Source organism: Perca fluviatilis, chromosome 14 (genome assembly GCF_010015445.1).
Source record: "Perca fluviatilis chromosome 14, GENO_Pfluv_1.0, whole genome shotgun sequence".
Classification (NCBI taxonomy): Eukaryota; Metazoa; Chordata; class Actinopteri; order Perciformes; family Percidae; genus Perca; species Perca fluviatilis.
This window is the reverse complement of record NC_053125.1, coordinates 33,295,466-33,307,965: the sequence shown is the minus strand read 5'-3', so window position 1 is coordinate 33,307,965 and position 12,500 is coordinate 33,295,466. Positions and strand designations below refer to the sequence as shown.

The following is a 12,500-nucleotide window of genomic DNA, read 5'->3' as shown; positions in this document are numbered from 1 at the left end:
TGTGTCTCTCTGTGTGTCTCTGTGTGTCTATTTATCTGTGTGTGTGTGTGTGTGTGTGTGTATGTGTGTGTGTCTGTCTGTGTGTGTGTCTCTGTGTGTGTGTGTGTGTGTTCCAGCTCAGGGTGTGTGTGCCCCCGGTCAGCCCAGCTGTATCTCCACTTCCTGTCCGTCAGCGTGCGGGGGCAGCGCCGCCTGTGACCCCCGAACCAACAGCAACAACAACTGCAGTGAGAACCATAACACATCCTCTCTACTTCCTGTACCCCTAAAATCTATACCTTACACCACTGGTTCTCAAACTGGTTTTCATAATGTACGCCCTTTGAATTGTGTTTTTAAGCCAAGTACCCCCTGACCCGCGATAGGTTTCCAAACAACAGCAACACGTAACTGAAAAACATTTAAATGCTGATGAAAAAACAGCTGGAAAACATCGGTAGAAAGAAGGAAAAAGAAGGAAGTAAGGCAAGAATAGATGGGAAACAGCGACAAAAACTTAGAAAAACAACGACAAAAACTTCGTAAAATGTGACAGACTTAAACAGCTGAAAGAAGGAAGAGAAACTTCGAAAAAAAACCTTGAAATAGGCAGAATTGTCTTTTGAAAAAAAGTGACAAAAACTTCGACAAACTTGGAGAGAAAAAAGAAGACAGTAGAAAAAATGAAGGAAGGAAGGAAGGAAGGCAAGAACAGGTGAAAAATAGTGACAAAAAGCCACAAAAACGTAAAAAAAAAGTGACAGACTTCAAAAAAAGCGCTCATGTCCTCCTAAGTACCCCTAGGGGGACACGCACCCCCTGCAGTCCTCCTAAGTACCCCTAGGGGGACACGTACCCCCTGCAGTCCTCCTAAGTACCCCTAGGGGGACACGTACCCCCTGCAGTCCTCCTAAGTACCCCTAGGGGGACACCTACCCCCTGCAGTTCTCCTAAGTACCCCTAGGGGGACACCTACCCCCTGCAGTCCTCCTAAGTACCCCTAGGGGGACACCTACCCCCTGCAGTCCTCCTAAGTACCCCTAGGGGGACACCTACCCCCTGTAGTCCTCCAGAGTACCCCTAGGGGGACACCTACCCCCTGTAGTCCTCCTAAGTACCCCTAGGGGGACACCTACCCCCTGCAGTCCTCCAGAGGACCCCTAGGGGGACACCTACCCCCTGTAGTCCTCCAGAGTACCCCTAGGGGGACATGTACCCCCTGTAGTCCTCCAGAGTACCCCTAGGGGGACACGCACCCCCTGCAGTTCTCCAGAGGACCCCTAGGGGGACACGTACCCCCATTTGAGAACCACTGCCTTACAGTATACGCTGATGATGTGACTTTTATTGCTGGTGTAACTGATAGGGCTGCTCCCTCTTTAGTCGATTAGTCGACTAATCGTTCGTTTTGGTCTTAGTCATCTTAGATCTCTTTAGTCCATTAGTCATGTCTGATGCTGTTTTCATGCTGAATGACTTATTTCCAAGAAACGTACGAGCACATCTCTGGTAAACACAATAATTAAAGTGGTGCTTTTAGCAGGACTCTTTGCGGAGAAACTCATATTTACAGATCTGTCAGTCCTTCCGGAAAAATGTGGAGTTTTTTTGTGATTGTTGCGGGGCAAAAATCCTTGATTATGCGGCACTGTTTCTTAAAAAATGCCATGGAATATGCTATATGTGATATTTATGCAATTTTATGCGATGAAATTGTGGGAACTTCCCAAAACTGCGGTTTGATGAAAAGAGGAAAAAAAAGTGATCTCCCCAACAGCCTGCTTTTCAGTGACGTTCACGTTGCGTAATTACGTCACTTCATAACGTTCCCATGGCAACAGGGGAAAATGGCTGCTCTTGTGTGAAGTAAAACGCAACATTTTTCAACTTTCTGCTCAGATATATTACGGGACTTTTTTACAACGAAAATGCGGTGGGTTATGAAATCGTGCAAGCCCCGCATATTTTTTTCGCGCAAATCGGCAATTTATGCGGCGAAAGTGCGGCGAATTTGGAATATTTTTTGCTGATTATGCGTTGAATTATGCGATCGCATAATGAGGTTTTTCTGGAGGGACAGATCTGTCGATTAAATCAACTAACCAATTAGTCCATACAATGGAATGAGTGTTAGTCGACTGAGAATATCTTCAATCGAGCACAGCCCTACTAACAATCATAGATATCTACATCTAATCTAAACCTTACAGTATATGCTGACGATGTGACTGTTATTGCTGGTGTAGCCGAGCGTGTCTCTGACCCGGTCCCTCTGTGTCCCAGCTAGGGTTGGGTACCGAAACTCGGTGCCAATAGGGAACCGGTGCCGACGTAAACGGTAGTAACGAGACCGAATAAGAACGAAAGTTTCGGTGTCTCATTTCGGTGCCTGACTTTACACTACACCTGACAGCATGTAACGTTAGCCTACCTTTAGCTAGCAGCTGGATTAAACACCGGTAAAATGCTGACAGCTAACGTTAAACAGTGTAAAGTGTGACTGTATTTCACTGTGGAGGACTTCAACAGCGGGATGTAACAGTCTGCTCTGCAGCGCAGCAGCTGCCGTTGTCGGAATTCATAGATATACAGTAGTAGTACTAGTAGTACTAGTAGTACTATGTTTATATGGTCGGAATTAAACAACTCAGACGGTGCGTTCACTTGCAGCTGCCATTGTCGGAATTAAACAACACAGACGGTGCGTTCACTTGCAGCTGCCGTTGTCGGAATTAAACAACACAGACGGTGCGTTCACTTAAAACAGGTAGCCTCGTGGTGCATTCACAGTATTTGTAAAATACCCTTTTCCCATCTGGGGTTCAACAGCAATTTACTGTTGAAATAAGTTATTGTTATTGTTATAGTTATTACATTATTATTAAATCTTTAATTTTGACCATGGCCTTAGCAATAAACAAGTCACTTACTGTTGTTTACTACCCTTATTTTTTTTCTTCTTCTTTTTTTTTTTACTTTATGCAAAAAGTACCGGTTCAGGCACCGTTTAGGCACCGGCACCGTTTTAAAAGTATCGATTTAGCACCGGAATCGAAAAAAAACCAAACGATACCCAACCCTAGTCCCAGCCCGCTGTGAGCCCACCAGCCTGCAGTCCTCCAGAGTACCCCTATGGGTACACGTACCCCCATTTGAGAACCACTGGCTTACAGTATACGCTGATGATGTGACTCTTATTGCTGGTGTAACCGAGCGTGTCTGTGACCCGGTTCTTCTGTGTCCCAGCCCGCTGTGAGCCCATCAGCCTGCAGTCCTCCAGAGTACCCCTATGGGTACACGTACCCCCATTTGAGAACCACTGGCTTACAGTTTACGCTGATGATGTGACTCTTATTGCTGGTGTAACCGAGCGTGTCTCTGACCCGGTCCCTCTGTGTCCCAGCCCGCTGTGAGCCCATCAGCCTGCAGTCCTCCAGAGTACCCCTATGGGTACACGTACCCCCATTTGAGAACCACTGGCTTACAGTATACGCTGATGATGTGACTCTTATTGCTGGTGTAACCGAGCGTGTCTCTGACCCGGTCCCTCTGTGTCCCAGCCCACTGTGAGCCCATCAGCCTGGAGCTGTGCATGAATCTGCCCTACAACCAGACCAGCTACCCCAACTACCTGGGCCACCTGTCCCAGAGAGAGAGCTCCGTGTCCTGGGAGGCCTCCCTGTTCCCCGCCCTGGTCCAGACCGGCTGCTACCAGTTCCTCATGTTCTACGCATGCACGCTGCTCGTCCCCAAGTGTGACCCGGTCAGCCTGCAGAAGGTCCCGCCCTGCAGGTACCGCAGTTAGGTATTTAGTTAGTTAGTTAGTTATATAGGTAGGTAGTTAGTTAGTTTGATAGGTAGGTAGTTAGATAATTAGTTAGTTAGTTAGTCCCCCAGTGAGCCTATAAAAGGTCCCGCCCTGCAGGTACCGCAGTTAGTTAGGTAGTTAGTTAGTTAGATAGATAGATAGATAGATAGTTAGTTAGTTAGTTAGTTAGTTAGTTAGGTAGTTAGTTAGTTAGGTAGGTAAGTAGTTAGTTAGGTAGTTTGATAGGTAGATATGTAGTTAGTTAGTTAGATAAGTAGTTAGTTAGTTAGTTTGTTAGGTAGTTAGTTAGGTAGTTAGTTAGATAGTTAGGCAGTTAGTTAATTAAATAGGTAGTTAATTAGATAGTTAGGTAGTTAGTTAGTTAATTAGATAGTTAATTAGATAGATAGGTAGTTAGATAGTTAGTTAATTAGATAGGTAGTTAGTTAGTCCCCTGGTCAGCTTGCATAAGGTGCCCAATGAGTTAGTAGTTATTTAGTCTGTGGGTCAGTTAATGAGCACCCGGTCTACCTGTCTCCCTCTGTCCTCGTGTGTCGTCTACCTGTCTCTCTCTGTCCTTGTGTGTTGTCTACCTGTCTCTCTCTGTCCTTGTGTAATGAGCACCCGGTCTACCTGTCTCTCTCTGTGCAATGGCCCACCGGTCCCTGTCTCTGTCCTTGTGTGCGTCTACCTGTTGTGTGTCTACCTGTCTCTCCGTGTGTGTCGTCTACCTGTCTCTGTCCTCGTGTGGTCCTGCCTGTCTCTCTCTGTCTTCGTGTAATGACCACCCGGTCTACCTGTCTCCCTGTGTCGTGTGTGGTCTACCTGTCCTCTCTGTCACCTGTGTATTGAGCCCGTCTACCTGTCTCCCTCTTGTGTGGGTCCTGTCTGTCTCTCTGTCTCGGGTGTACCTGTCTCTGTCCCTCGTTTATATTGGCGTCTACCTGTCTCCCCTGTCCTCGTTGTATTGCACACGGTCTACCTGTCTCCCTCTGTCCCTGTGTGTCTTCCTGTGTCCCTCTGTCCTGGGTAGTCTCCACCTGTCTCGTTGTGTGTCTACCTGTCTCCCTCTGTCCCTCGTGTGTGTGCACCCGGTCTACCTGTCTCCCTCTGTCTATATGAGCTTCCGGTCACTGTGCCTCTGTCCCTCGTGTGGGCCTCTGTCTCCTTTCGTTGTGTTTGTCTGTCTCTGGTCTACCTGTCTCTCTCTGTCCCTTGTATTGAGCACCCGGTCTACACTGTCTCTCTCTGTCCGTGTGTGTGTACCCGGTCTACCTGTTTCTCTCTGTCTCCGTGTATATGAGCACCGGTCTACCTGTCTCCCTCTGTCCTTGTGTGTAGAGCACCGGTCTACCTGTCTCCCTCTGTCCGGTATGTGGCGCCAGTCTACCTGTCTCCCCCTTCCCTGCATTGTGTCCGGCTCCCATCCTGTTTCTCTCTGTCCGTGTGGGTCTACCTGTCTCCCTCTGTCCTTGTAATGAGCACCCGGTCTACTGTCTCCCTCTGTCCGTTGTATTGAGCACCTGGTCTACCTGTCTCCCTCTGTCTCCTGTGTGGAGTCTACCTGTCTCCCTCTGTCCTCGTTGATTGAGCACCGGTCTACCTGTCTCTCTCTGTGTCCTAGTACCGGGTCCTACCTGTCTCTCTCTGTCCTCGTGTGTGTGCCCCCCGGTCTACCTGTCTCCCTCTGTCCTCGTGTATTGAGCACCCGGTCTACCTGTCTCTCTCTGTCCTCGTGTAATGAGCACCCGGTCTACCTGTCTCTCTCTGTCCTCGTGTAATGAGCACCCGGTCTACCTGTCTCCCTCTGTCCTCGTGTAATGAGCACCCGGTCTACCTGTCTCCCTCTGTCCTCGTGTATTGAGCACCCGGTCTACCTGTCTCCCTCTGTCCTCGTGTAATGAGCACCCGGTCTACCTGTCTCCCTCTGTCCTCGTGTAATGAGCACCCGGTCTACCTGTCTCCCTCTGTCCTCGTGTATTGAGCACCCGGTTACCTGTTTCTCTCTGTCCGGTGTCATACGAGCACCCGGTCTACCTGTCTCCCTCTGTCCTCCGTGTATGAGCACCCCGGTCTACCTGTCTCCCTCTGTCCGTTGTGTTAGGCGACACCGGTCTACCTGTCTCCCTCTGTCCTCGTGTATTGAGCACCCGGTCTACCTGTCTCCCTCTGTCCTCGTGTATTGAGCACCCGGTCTACCTGTCTCTTGTCCTCGTGTATGAGCACCCGGTCTACCTGTCTCCCTCTGTCCTCGGGTAATGAGCACCCGGTCTACCTGTCTCTCTCTGTCCTCGTTTAGCAGGCACCCGGTCTACCTGTCTCTCTGTCCTCGGTCGTAATGAGCACCCGGTTCTACCTGTCTCCCTCTGTCCTCGTATGAGCACGCCTTGGTCTACCTCTCCCTTTTCCGCGTGAGCACCCGGTCTACCTGTCTCCCTCTGTCCTCGTGTATTGAGCACCCGGTCTACCTGTCTCCCTCTGTCCTCGTGTAATGAGCACCCGGTCTACCTGTCTCCCTCTGTCCTCGTTTAATGAGCACCCGGTCTACCTGTTTCTCTCTGTCCTCGTGTATTGAGCACCCGGTCTACCTGTCTCCCTCTGTCCTCGTGTAATGAGCACCCGGTCTACCTGTCTCCCTCTGTCCGTTGTATTGATCATCCGGTCTACCTGTCTCCCTGTGCCTCGTATTGAGCACCCGGTCTACCTGTCTCCCTCTGTCCTCGTATTGAGCACCGGTCTACCTCTGTCTCTGTCGTCGTGTAAGGCACCCGGTCTACCTGTCTCCCTCTGTCCTCGTGTATTGAGCACCCGGTCTACCTGTCTCCCTCTGTCCTCGTGTGTGGAGCACCCGGTCTACCTGTCTCTCTCTGTCCTCGGTGTAAGAGCACCCGGTCAACCTGTCTCTCTCTCCTGTGTAATGAGCACGTCTACCTGTCTCCCTCTGTCCTCGTGTAATAAGCACCCGGCTACCTGTCTCTCTCTCTCCCTCGTGTGAAGAGCACCCGGTCTACCTGTCTCCCTCTGTCCTGGTGTGTATAGCACCCGGTTCTACCTGTCTCCCTCTTTGCTCGTGGGCACCGGTCCCCCGGCTCCTCTCTGTCCTCGTGTGCAGCACCGGTCTACCTGTCTCCCTCTGTCCTCGTGTAATGAGCACCCGGTCTACCTGTCTCCCTCTGTCCTCGTTTAATGAGCACCCGGTCTACCTGTCTCCCTCTGTCCCCGTGTCTGTCGTCCTCGCAGGTCTTTGTGTCGTAATGCGAAGGAGAAGTGTGAGTCGGTGCTCGGCATCGTGGGGTTGACGTGGCCGGAGGACTCGGACTGTAGTCAGTTTCCAGAGGAGGGAGGAAACACCAGCTGTCTGCTGCCAGAGGACGGGGTGGACGGTACTGCTGTCTGTCTGTCTGTCTTCCTGTCTGTCTGCCTGTCTGCATGTCCTTCTGTTCTGTCTGTCTGTCTGTCTGCATGTGTGTTCTGTCTGTGTGTCTGTTTGTCTGTCTGTCTGTCTGTCTGCCTGCCTGTCTGTCTGTCTGCATGTGTGTTCTGTTCTGTCTGTCTGTTATGTTCTGTTCTGCTTGTCTGTCTGTGTGTCTGTCTGTCTGCCTGTCTGTCTGTGTGTCTGTCTGTGTGTCTGCCTGTCTGTCTGTCTGTCTGTCTGCCTGTCTGTCTGTCTGTGCGACTGTCTGTGTGTCTGTCTGCCTGTCTGCCTGTCTGTCTGTCTGTCTGTCTGTCTGTCTGCCTGCCTGTCTGTCTGTCTGCATGTGTGTTTTGTTCTGTCTGTTCTGCCTGTCTGTCTGTCTGTTTGTCTGTTCTGTCTGTCTGTCTGAATGTCTGTTCTGTCTGTCTGTCTTTACTGTCTGCCTGTCTGCCTGTCTGCCTGTCTTTGTCTGTCTGTCTGTCTGTTCTGTCTGTCTGTCTGTCTGTCTGTCTGTGTCTATCTGTCTGTCTGTACTGTCTGTCTGTCTGTCTGTCTGTCTGAATGCTTGTCTGCCTGTCTGCCTGTCTGTGTCTATCTGTCTGCCTGTCTGCCTGTCTTTGTCTGTCTGTCTGTCTGTATATTAAGTTTTTCTTCCCCTGAATGTAAAAAAAACACAAACAAAATGTATTTATTTTGTTGTTGTTTTTCCTGCGTTTCCATGGCAACAGAGTGCTCCCCGAGCCACTTCAAGTGCCGGTCGGGCCGCTGCGTGCTCGCCTCCAAACGCTGCGACGGGCACCTGGACTGTGACGACCACAGCGACGAGGACAACTGTGGTGAGACGCACACACACATTTCAAAATAAGAGTCTTATCTGTCTGCAAGTATTCTCTGCATTTACATTTCAAAATAAGAGTCTTACCTGTCTGCAAGTATACTCTTCATTTGCATTTCAAAATAAGAGTCTTACCTGTCTACAAGTGTACTCTGCATTTACATTTCAAAATAAGAGTCTTATCTGCATTTACGTTTCAAAGTAAGAGTCTTATCTGTCTGTGAGAATACTCTGCACTTACATTTCAAAATAAGAGTCTTATCTGTCTACGAGAATACTCTGCATTTACATTTCAAAATAAGAGTCTTAACTTTCTGCCAGTATACTCTGCATTTGCATTTCAAAATAAGAGTCTTATCTTTCTGCCAGTATACTCTGCATTTGCATTTCAAAATAAGAGTCCTATCTGTCAGCGAGAAGACTCTGCATTTACATTTTAAAATAAGACTCTTATCTTTCTGCGAGTATACTCTGCATTTACATTTCAAAATAAGAGTCTTATCTGTCTGCGAGTATACTCTGCATTTACGTTTCAAAATAAGAGTCTTATCTGTCTGCGAGTATGCTCTGCATTTACATTTCAAAATAAGAGTCTTATGTGTCAGCCAGTATACTCTGCATTTACATTTCAAAATAAGTCTTATATGTCTGCCAGTATACTCTGCATTTACATTTCAAAATAAGAGTCTTATCTGTCTGCCAGTATTCTCTGCATTTACATTTCAAAATAAGAGTCTTATCTGTCTGTGAGTATACTCTGCATTTACATTTCAAAATAAGAGTCTTATCTGTCTGTGAGTATACTCTGCATTTACATTTCAAAATAAGAGTCTTATCTGTCTGCGAGTATGCTCTGCATTTACATTTCAAAATAAGAGCCTTATCTGTCTGCCAGTATACTCTGCATTTACATTTCAAAATAAGAGTCTTGTCTTTCTGCGAGAATACTCTGCATTTACATTTCAAAATAAGAGCCTTATCTGTCTGCCAGTATACTCTGCATTTACATTTCAAAATAAGAGTCTTATCTGTCTGTGAGTATACTATATGTAGTGTTGGGCTCATGCTGATGATGTCACCTCTCTGTCAGGCTGCTCTGAGCGCGCTCTGTGGGAGTGCCCCGGCAGTAAGGTGTGCATCAAAGCCAGCATGATCTGTGATGGGTTCCCAGACTGCCCTCTGCTGGTGGACGAGACTAACTGCTGTAAGTCTCTGCTCATTGTCACACTATTTAGGTTTTTATCAGGCCTGTCGAGCCATTCAAATGTAAATAAACTGTGCAAAACTTATTAAGAGTGAGGCTGATGTTGTATTTTATGTTAAATTTAAATATATATATATTTGTGATTGTTTCCTGACAGCGGTGTGCCGAGATAACGAGCTGTCCTGCAACAACCATCAGTGTGTTCACCGGACGCTGTGGTGCGACGGAAAGAAACACTGTTCAGACAGCTCTGATGAATGGAACTGTGGTAAGACACACACACACACACACACACACACACACACAGGTACGCATACACACACCACCACACACCACACACACACACACACACACACACACACACACACACACACACACATAGGCACCGCATACACCCACCCACCCACACACACACACACAAAACACCCACACACACACACCCCACACCACCCCCCCACACCCCCCCCCACCCCCCCCCCCCCCCACCCCTCACCCCCCCCCCCAATACAACACACCCCCCCCCCCCCCCCACAGCACACACACAACACACACACATACAGCACAGACATACACAAAAGACACACACACACACCACAGCATACACACCCCCCCCCCCCCACCCCCCTACATACCCACCCCCCCCCCCCCCCACGACCACCAATACCACCACAACCACCATAAACCAACACCAACACACACAACACCACCCAACCACCACACACATACACACACACCATCCACACATACACACACACACACACTACACACACAACCCACACACCCCCAACACCAACCCACACACACAACCCAAAACACTACACAACTAACTAACACACACACATAATAAATAACATAGTTACACATTAACACTCCACAACCCCATACACACCTACATACACCACACCACACACACACACAAAAACACACAGGACACACACACACACAACACACACACACACCACCCACCAAAAATAGGATTACTACCCCCACACACAACACAAAAAAAAACCACAACACACACACACACACACACACACACACACACACACACACACACATAGACAACACATTAAGACACAGTAGTACACAACGCCATAGTTACATTACACACACACACACATCACACACACATAGATAGGTATACAGGTAATAGCACATAGTCACACACACACACAACACAAGGCACAACACACACACACACTACACACACAAGGTATCAACACACACCACACATAGGCACACACACACACAACACACACACACACACACACACAATAGGATACAGGTATCGCATACATAGCCACATACACATACACACACTATTATTACCACACACACACACACACATACACACACACACTATCATATAAATACACACACACACACACATAGCACACCACACACACACATACACACACACACACACATATTAACAAAACACACATAACTTCACACGTATGTATCGTATACATTACAGGCACACACAAACACACACACACACACACATGTACGACACACAGTCACCTACACACACACACACACAGCACACACACACACACACACACACACAGTCACACACACATATAAACACACTACACTCACCACATCACAGCACACACACACACACACACACACGCACGCATAGTCTCACACACACACACACTTCCATGCATGCATCGCCACACACACAGCACCACACTACCTCACACACACACACCCCCCCCTTACACACACACACACACTCACACACACACACACACACACTATGAAACTTTAGTTTCATAAAAAAAGACTCAAACCGATTAATCAATTATCAAAATAGTTGGAGATTAATTTAATAGTTGACTAATTGATGAATCTTTGAAGACTTTGATCTGAACATGTGAGGTTTATCAGACGCTGTGTGTGTGTGTGTGTAGGCAGTGCGCTTGTCGACGGTCGGGTTCCTCGCGGCTGGACTGTGTCAGGACGTTCCAGGCTGAGTACCAGGTGTGTGTGCCATTTAGTGGAGCCCCGAAAGCTCAGCAAACTGACCTGCAACCAGCTGGGACTAGGGTAAGGTTAGTAACACACACACACACACACACACACACACACACACACACACACACACACACACACACACACACAGTCCCTATACACACACACACACACACACACACACACACACACACATACACACACACACACACACACACACACACAGTTCTAATACACACACACACACACATACACCCCCCCATAGCTCATACATACATACAGTCTCTATACATACACAACACACACACACACACACACACAGTTCTCATACACACACACACATACAATGTATGTACCTAACACACACACATATATTACACATACATCGTAGTCAACACACACATAACACAGTTCATACACACACACACACATATATACACACACAACACATGTCTCTATATACACACACATACACACACAAACACACACACACACACACATGTTCTATACATAAACATTACAGACACAGACATGTTCTATACATAAACAACACACACACACACACACAAAAAAACAACACACACACACAGTCTATACATACACACACAACACACACACACAAGTCTAATACACATATACACACCAACATTACGTACCACACAACACACACACACACACACACACACCACACACACACCCACACACATACACATAACATAGTCCTTATATACAAAACACACACACACACACACACCACACACACACCACACACACACACACACACACACACACACACACACATAATACACACACACACACATACACATACAGTTCTATACACACACACATAGCAATACACACACACCAAAACACATAGCTTTATAACACAACACACACTCTATACAAACATTACAAAGTCTATATACATACACACACACACACACACACACCTCTACACATACACACACACACACACACACACACACAACACATACATAGTTCTATACATATATACACACACACACATGTTTGTTTCTTACTATCTTTGTGACCTGTCATTGATATAATGTATCCCTAGCCTCTACTCCTAACCTTAACTATCACCACTAAATGCCTAACCTTAACCTTCTACCTCTAACCTTAACCATCACAACTAAATGCTCTAACCTTAACCTTACTCCTACTTTAAACTATCACAACTAAATGCCTAACTCTTAACCCTTACTCCCTAACCTTAACCATCACCACTAAATGCCTAACTCTTAACCCTAACCTTAAC

General features: G+C 47.4%; 1 protein-coding gene and 1 long non-coding RNA gene across 2 annotated transcripts in view; one reads left to right on the top strand and one right to left on the bottom strand.

Moving 5' to 3' along the window:
• corin (corin, serine peptidase) overlaps positions 1 to 12,500 on the top strand; it is a 34,041-nt gene that overhangs the window by 8,716 nt on the left and 12,825 nt on the right. Inside the window, exons 4-9 of the mRNA XM_039821935.1 lie at positions 117 to 227; positions 3,540 to 3,771; positions 7,028 to 7,170; positions 7,931 to 8,038; positions 9,128 to 9,241; positions 9,399 to 9,509. Of these exons, the coding sequence (XP_039677869.1) occupies positions 117 to 227; positions 3,540 to 3,771; positions 7,028 to 7,170; positions 7,931 to 8,038; positions 9,128 to 9,241; positions 9,399 to 9,509 (819 nt within the window). The remainder of the gene's footprint in view (positions 1 to 116; positions 228 to 3,539; positions 3,772 to 7,027; positions 7,171 to 7,930; positions 8,039 to 9,127; positions 9,242 to 9,398; positions 9,510 to 12,500) is intronic.
• Positions 5,633 to 6,305, bottom strand: LOC120572995. The gene is made up of 3 exons (XR_005641570.1): positions 6,216 to 6,305; positions 5,907 to 5,986; positions 5,633 to 5,664 (listed from the first exon to the last, which is right to left on the bottom strand). It is a non-coding gene; the product is annotated as an uncharacterized LOC120572995 (long non-coding RNA).